Genomic DNA, 8238 nt, shown 5'->3' on the forward strand with positions numbered 1-8238 from the left:
ACACACACACACACACACACACACACACACACACACACACACACTTACTTGGGCCTTTGGTCCCCATAAGGGACTGTTGGTCCCCACAAGTATAATAGCATTCCAATTTTCTGTCACCACAAAGACATCTAAACATGTCCACTCAGACACACCCAACATACTCATGTGATGCTCCTTCCAGATTATAATGAGGAGGTCTTGGTGAAGGATTTCACGACTACTATGGAGACAAAGGGAAGTGGAGAAATTGGTGGGGGAGATGATATTGTGGGTAAAGCCAAAATTGAGGCAACTGGTGATACCGTGGATGGACTGGAACAACCTGTGAGCATTATAAAAAAGAAAGCCGACATTAAAAAACTGAGGAACAAGTTCAGTGGCAGGTAAGTGTCCATCTCTCTGCTCGAGTTCAGCAGCAGACTTTCTGTAAACATCGAAATAACTTCCAGGCCTGCATTCTTTCTTTTGTCCAGCAGGGGGCAATTTAAAAGGGTTATCAGATAAGATTAGATTAGATTAGATTAGATTAGATTAGATTAGATTAGATTAGATTAGATTAGATTATATTAGATTAGATTAGCCTTTATTGTCTTGGGTGACATTTCACTTGGACAAACACGAGATATAATAGGTAACATGTAATATCAGGTAACACACATACAATTTCACCATCACCTAAAGAAAATTTGTACCCAATTAACTCAGGGTTTTGTTTTTTTCCTGAGGACATTGACTCATACTCTTTATAAAGGATATGACTGATATCTTCAGAGATTTTCAGACTCTTCTTTATCACTGACTCTTGAAATACTGGAGGGCAAGCTCGGGGAGCAGGCTCGGGAGCAGGCTCGGGGAGCAGGCTCGGGGAGCAGGCTCAGGGAGCAGGCCAATTATCTTCTCACCCCTTTCAGTCAAATTTTGAAATTGGGAACTGAACTTAGCAGAAATGTTAGAAATCCACATATGATGAACCTGCTGTATCTGACAGTCCAGGTAAACACCTAAATACTTAAACGTGTCACTAGTTCAACCTTCTCTCCAATAATTCATCGTGGTTATCATCACGTAGTTATTTGTATGTTGCTCCCACAGCCCTCTGTGACTCCTGTACGTATAAGCTCAGTGTGTATAAGATTACGATTAACTTTCACTTACGTTTATCTTGTAATTAAAAACACCACATACCATCTAACTATATGTGCATCCTGTACTTTGCCAACAGTTCCTAACCTGTTTCCCTCTCTTGGTGCTTTCTGTTTCCAGGAAAATAAAGAAGGAAAACATGGAGTTACTGGGACTGAAGGACAATGACAAACTGACTTTTGTTTACCAGAAAGTTTACAACAGCGGGCCTGTCAAGATGATTCGAAAGTCTAACAAGAGTGGGTCCATCTCAGCCTCCTGTCAGAAGATGCTGCATGTTCTTATAAAGGTGAGTGAATGTGACGTTTATCTGTGAAAGCTGAACTTTGATGGTATGAGGTGATTAAATATGTACTGTAGAACATTGGAATAGAGCCAAACTAATTTAACCTGAAACCACAACAAGCCATCAGAGAAAGTGAAAAGTTCTGTATGGGCTCTTCCTGTATTTATTGTTGTTCTTTTGCACTAAATGGAACTGGAGCCTCGTTGTCTCATCTCTGCTATATACTGTACTATATGTAGCAGACAGTGTTGGGGAGTAACCGAATACATGTACCGCCATTACGTATTTAAAATACAAAATATGAGTAACTGTATGCCGTTACAGTTACCGTTTAAAAAGGTGGTATTTAGAATACAGTTACTTTGTTGAAATAAATGGATTACACTGCGGTACTTTCCTGTTTCATTTTGTCGCGGGTCAGGACTGTTTGGGTTTTGTTTGACAGCTACGTTCTGTTGTTCCAGGCGGCAGCGTTACAGTTGCCATGGTTACATGGCGACGCTCTCTCGCTCTCTCTCTCTGTGACTGTGTGTTTCCTGGGTGAGAGAGCGCCTTTTCGTTGTTGTTGTTGTTGTTGTGCTAAGCTAACAGGCAGAATGCTACAAGCATAGCTCTAAAGAATGTAGCATCATGGGCAGTGTAGTCCGTGCTGCTGGGAGAATGGACTGCAATACACGTTATGTGTCTGTGAGCGCTAGAAGGGAGAAAAAGGGGAGTGGAAAGGTACGAGTTGTCATCGAGCAAAAACGGGAGCTGGAAGCATGTAAATATAATAATAACCACTGCAGCCAAGAAGAGAGCCTGACGAGCCCAGTTGTAAGTAAGCTATTAAGACTCGACTGTACACCATGTTCGTGTTTTCCTCCGAAAACAATAAGTTCCGTTGGAGCAGCCTTTCAACGCCTCTCTCTGTCTCTCGCAAGAAAAGTTGACCCACACAACAAAGTAAAGCTAGTTTTCGGCTACGAGCCAACAGGGACCCCGCCGTATTAGTCAGAGGTCCCTTTACTACAGTTCGGAGACGCGGACCTTCAGTAATAGTAATACATCACACAGCAATAGTACATTCACGTTGTTGTAAAAAGCATGATAATATATTAAGTAATCCAAAGTATTCAGAATACGTTACTGTCATTGAGTAACGTAACGGAATACGTTACAGAATACATTTTGGGGCATGTATTCTGTATTCTGTAATGGAATACATTTTAAAAGTAACCTTCCCAACACTGGTAGCAGAGATGACAATAAAGTTTACAGCAGACACCAGCGGGCCAAAGCCCCAGCACCTGGTTGATAGAGAAGTGCACCAGGACCCAGGCAGACCAACCAGAGCGCTGCCTGGAATGCCAACAGTGCCCCACACGGGACTGCTGGAGTGCATGGCATATAATTATGAGCTCACTGATTCTATGAGCTTTAATGATAGTCCAGAGGCTCTGCTAATGGCAGCGCAACAGCAGCAGCAGGTCAAGAGAGTCCATTGTTCTTATTTTTTGTTTCTAAATGCTGTATAAGGCAACAAGTATTCACCACAGAAACAAACAGTTTCTGCACAATCCTGATTTTAATGTATTTAATGTTGTATGATTAAGACGTTGTTCTAGCACTCTTCTGATCTGTCTGAGGAACAAACCGACGTTTCAGTATGACACAGTAGATCCAATACCGTGTTATTTGTATTTAGGGCAGCAAGAAGGAGGTGACGAGCTTCACTGTGCCGGAAAACTCCACCTTTGGTTTTGGTCTCATGGAGCTAAAGATGGATGATGAGGAGCTGAGTAAGAGTACATGACTGTGTTTAATGTTTCTGAGTAGATTTAGTGTGTTTTCCTGTTACTGAATGTAACGATGTCTCTTTTCTCATCTTAGAAATCACATGTGAACCCTTTACTCATAAAACAGGTTTATTCGGTAGGTTGATTCTGTTGTTGAAGGTTTTTCTTCTTCATTTATAAATGTCAGATTTAGTCTTGATTCCATGTTTGCCTTGATCTTTACTTTTGGGAGGCGTGAATGATTAAATCAAGTTTGACAGTTTAGAATAGAATAGAATAGAATAGAATAGAATAGAATAATCCTTTAATTGTCCCACAAGGGGAAATTTGGTTGTAACAGCAACCAGAAAGACACATATACAAACAAACAGTACACAGGACACAGAAGAAAAACATACACAATTTTTTCTTACATATTTACATCAAGGACAATGGTTACTATAAACAGAGTACTGTACAGTTATTAAATGAAATAAAATTAACTACAGATGGCAAACCCAGGTTGTAGCGCGAATCAGTTGATTAAATTATTGCAGTTACAGCGCATGTAAACATCTATGATTGTTGGGAGCAGTTTTGATTGCACAGTCTGACAGCTGCAGGGAGGAAGGACCTGTGGAAACACTCCTCCATGCATCTAGGATGTAGCAGACATTTATCAGACACTGTGCTGTTTTTCTGTTTGTGGCTTTAATCATTCTGAGGTTTGTTTCCAGGTCTGTTTGCCAACGATGCCATCAACTCCAAAGAGATGCTGCACAAAGTGAAAGAAGGTGTGTGTGTGTGTGTGTGTGTGTGTGACTTTTACAATTTTAGAATTGATTTATTTTTTTGAATAACACTGCATCAGCATTGACAATATTTTAAACATGACAACGGCTCATTCTGTCACTCTCCTCCTTATCGTCATGATATCAGAGATAAACATGTAAAAAAAACCAAGAGTAAAATAGAAATGTTTCAGTAGCTGTGATGGATCCTGTATAACCACATAATTTAACAATAGAGCGCTTCTTATTTGTGCACATTCACCTGTCTGAGGTGAAAAAAAGTCGCTCGGTTGGTAGCTTTAGGTTGAGCAGACACATTGATGTGTCTTTAACATTTCTGCCATTGGATGTAGGAGGATTATGGAGAGAAGTGCAAAAACAGATAGTATATTCCAACTATTCCAATACTATAGTATTCCAACTATAGTATGGAAAACTGCCATCTGCAACATAAACAGTTTTATGGGCAGTAACAGGGACTCCCAAAGTCATCTGTTTGAACAATCATTGCTAGGAACCAAAACAATCACTTGGAGGTTTTTTGCTCAGCACCATGTCATCCAGGAACCACTCACTAACCAATCAGGTATAAATACGTTAAATATGGCAATGTGAGAAATCATAATAGATTATGGGAATTGTTTTGATCTGTGTTTGCAATAAATAACTTGAAATAAATATTTATTTTGATTGAAGGTCATTCAGGTTTGTCTGGTGAGATACGCATGCATGAAGTGTTTGAGTGATGAGTCATGTTTTACTCAGAGAAGTGTTAAATAAAACTGAAATCATGAGACATAAAACCTGATTATGTTTTACTTGTTTTAATAAATAATTTGATGTCTGCTGGGATTTGACATTGAGACCTGATGCTTAATAAACTGGTTTCTATGGTTCCAATAAAAAGCTGCTTTCATTTACTGATGGTATGATTGGTGCTGCTTCTGTGTTTGCTGCAGAACTGGAGACGAAGGATCATCTTCTGCTGCCGCTCGGAGAGCTTCCCGAGTCGACCCGTCGTGATCTGCTGAAGAAGCTCAGCGAGCTTGCTGAGGACGGAGATACTCTCTCTCTGCTGGAACAGACAGTAAGAAGAATATTGACCAGTCTGGTGTGTGCTTCTCCTAAGGTTCAAGCCTCATTGCCATCTTCATCAGTTACTGCAGCCTGGTCAACTTACACTGAGATAAACATCGGTGTTGCCGATTTTTAAAGATGTGTTGGATATTTCAGTTTATTTTAAAATACACTTCCTTGTCATCTTAACAGTTTTTTCTTCTTTTTATCTGAAGCCAAATCAGTCCTGCTGGCTGGTCTTTATGATGTTAAACTAAGCACAGAGGTAGTTCAGGGAGACACAACCAAGCTGCCCAAAGTTTCTGCAGGCCACTTTGTAACCCAACGCCACCCCACCTGCCGTCTTCCATGTGTGCTCGAACAGTTCTGCTGATCATTAACGCTGTTAATAAAAAGGGAAACATCAGTTATCAGAGGAAAAAGTGATACTGAAACAAAATAATCTTAAAACCTGTTTGAAACTACAACTTCTATGACTACAACCCAACAACAACAACTATAATAACAATAACAATAATAATAATAATAATCCTCTGCTCCTCTCAGCTGGACCAGTGCACTAAAGGAACCTCTGAGCATGTCCCGTCTGAGGCTGTCTCCTCCTTCATGGACCTTCTTGATATCTCAAACATCTCCAGTGCTGTGAAGGATGCTGTTCACCTGTTGGTCAGCACATTGGACAGTAAGTCAGCTGACCTGCTCTGAGACATTTATTCCATCCAGTAACATGTAGATTTAATTTTATTAACACATCTGAAGCAAAGTGTTTCAGTTCATCACATCGTCATCAAACGTTGTCTTTCTTCTTCATGTTTGTGCAGCTCTGCCAGATGAAGTGCCACCACTTCTGACCTGCTGCAGTCCAGACACTCTGAGAGTGCTCAACCAGCTGGTGGGTTCATTCACTCATTCATCTACATGCTCCTCCCAAAAGCCTCATCGCACCTTATTCCACACAAGTGCTTGCTGTAAGAATATGTGCAGAACGTGGTTGGGCTTCCTGAATTAAGCAAGTGAACATTTACAGTGATTTTACAGACCCTGCTACACTTAACAGCACAGCACCAGCAGCTTCGCCCACTATCAGCAGCCTGTGGGCAGAGTCTTCCTCATGTTTGAATCTGATCTGAGAACAGCTCCCTCTCTGCTTCTCCAGGTGGATGGTCTGAAGGACAGTCGGGCCAAACTGCCAGAGTCCCTGCCCGTCCCCCTGCAGGAGGGAGGGGAGCTCCGCTGGGCGGCCGAGTTCATCTGTTTGAACGATCAGAAGCTGAAAGAGTTGAGTGACGGCTGGGACCGGCCCGAGCTGCCCCCAGAGGTTCTGCTGGAGGTTCTGTGCCTCGCTGTGCAGGGACTCAGCCTGATGCAGCCCACAACAAACCCTTAATGTCAGCTGCTGTGAAAACACATTAACAAAGATCACAGCAGCTGATTTTATATTGTGTGCAGCTTCAAAGCAGGTAACCACCTACAGCTGGGTTGATTCCAGCTTATGCGTTTCTCGGCCTTTATTGTCTTTCCCAGGAGCAAAATGACTTTAATTTGTAATAACAACAATAATAATAATAATAATTTTACTTCATGATTCTTGTCATTTATTGGTTTTGTTGCAGCCTTTGTTTATAGTTCCTGTTCCCTCCTGTGTTCTCCATCTCTGTCTCCACGTTTTAATATTCTGAATGTAATTTATTATTCTCCTTGTTCTGAATTAAAGCTTTATGATTCACTGAAAAGAGCGAGTGGAGCCTTTAAATCTAAGAAATTTTTTTTACAAGAACCCCTAAAAACACATAAATGACAGTGTCAGGCGTTGTGTGGAGACTAGACTGGTCAGGTGGACGGCCGCGAGGAAGACGGCAGCCGAGACGAGACGGTTCAGGTGGGCGGCGGCCCCTGAGCAGGTCCGGTGGGCGGCCGCGGCGGCAATGACGTCCAGAACGTGGCTTGGGTGACGGCGTGGCGGCGGCTGGACCAGGCGAAGCAGAAGCCGAGGCTGGACCAAGCGCGGAAGCCTCTGGCTGGAGACAGGCCGGGCCAGCGGGTGCGGAAACCCCTGGCTGAGGAGCAGGAGAGCTCACAGCTGGCTCTGGGTGCTGTGGCTGCAGGTCCGGGAACTGAACAGGATGGTGGACGGGCGACTGGGAGACAGGCTGGACAGGAGGGGACTGGACTAGAGGAGGGCAGGAGAGTAGACTGGAGGAGGGCCTGAGAGTAGACTGGAGGAGGGCAGGAGAGTGGACTACAGGCTGGGCTGGAGCGGGAGTGTGAACTGATTGGACTGAGGAGGCTAATGGACAAACAGAGGTCGGTGAGGCTAATGGCTGAGCTGAGGTTGGTACGGCTAATGGCGGAGCTAAAGACTGAGCTAGTGAGGGGGATAAAGCTGCAGCTTGGGCTAGTAAGGCTGGTGCGTGTGAGTGGTACTGACAGGTTTATTGGGGATTGTTCTGGTTTTTCTGCCACCACTATTTACAGTCTTTGGAGCAGAGCAGAAAAACTCTTCCCAGTCCACGTCCTCGTCTAGGAGGGAGACTCCCCATGAATCAGAAGTGAGTCTATTGTGCGTTTTAAGTGAACAATCAGATGGTGAGTGTGAAAAACAGTCACTGGAGCTCACCATCGGGAGTGGCTGAAAGTAGTCCGTTTTATGGCGGCGTGTGCGCAGCTTTCTCCGGGACGAGGAAGCGGCCGGGGTAAACAGCAGAGCCTCAGGCGCGGTAGCCTCCGTTGAGCCGAGGTGGGAGGCGTAGCCGTTGTTCCGTGGCGATGGTGGATAATTAATTAGGAAAGTAATTTAAAAAACTCAGTGTTCACAAAAACCTTTTTTTCTATTAAAGTTTGTACATTTGTATATGTAGTTTAAAAATCTCATCTTGTTAAAGGTTGTATGTTATTACTGATCTAAAATCTGAAGGTGTTTCTGAGTTATGAGTAGTGTGAGTTGTGAAACAGCATGTGTCAGAATAGAGAGATGGTATAATAATTATGTATATGTATGGGGAAACAATTCAATGACGAGAGTCTAAAAGGTTTAACCCTTGTGTGGTGTTCGTATTTTTGTTACTCAGCCAGTGTTCATGGATCTGGTGGACCCGCTAGAGTTTTGGCTTTCCAAATTAACACTATCAAACAATTTTATGTTAAATTACTCAACAGATGTTTACTTCATCCCAATTACAAGACA

General features: G+C 42.9%; 1 protein-coding gene across 1 annotated transcript in view; it reads left to right on the forward strand.

The window, feature by feature from the left end:
* LOC102207193 (uncharacterized) overlaps window positions 1-6441 on the forward strand; it is an 8162-nt gene extending 1721 nt beyond the window's left edge. The window contains exons 3-11 of the mRNA XM_005748435.1: window positions 182-383; window positions 1264-1432; window positions 3117-3210; window positions 3302-3343; window positions 3924-3980; window positions 4937-5064; window positions 5601-5736; window positions 5876-5946; window positions 6211-6441. Of these exons, the coding sequence (XP_005748492.1) occupies window positions 182-383; window positions 1264-1432; window positions 3117-3210; window positions 3302-3343; window positions 3924-3980; window positions 4937-5064; window positions 5601-5736; window positions 5876-5946; window positions 6211-6441 (1130 nt within the window). The remainder of the gene's footprint in view (window positions 1-181; window positions 384-1263; window positions 1433-3116; window positions 3211-3301; window positions 3344-3923; window positions 3981-4936; window positions 5065-5600; window positions 5737-5875; window positions 5947-6210) is intronic.
* The last annotated feature ends 1797 nt before the right edge of the window (window positions 6442-8238 follow it).

Source organism: Pundamilia nyererei, unplaced genomic scaffold (assembly GCF_000239375.1).
Source record: "Pundamilia nyererei isolate P.nyererei 1_Seehausen unplaced genomic scaffold, PunNye1.0 scaffold00221, whole genome shotgun sequence".
NCBI lineage: Eukaryota > Metazoa > Chordata > Actinopteri > Cichliformes > Cichlidae > Pundamilia > Pundamilia nyererei.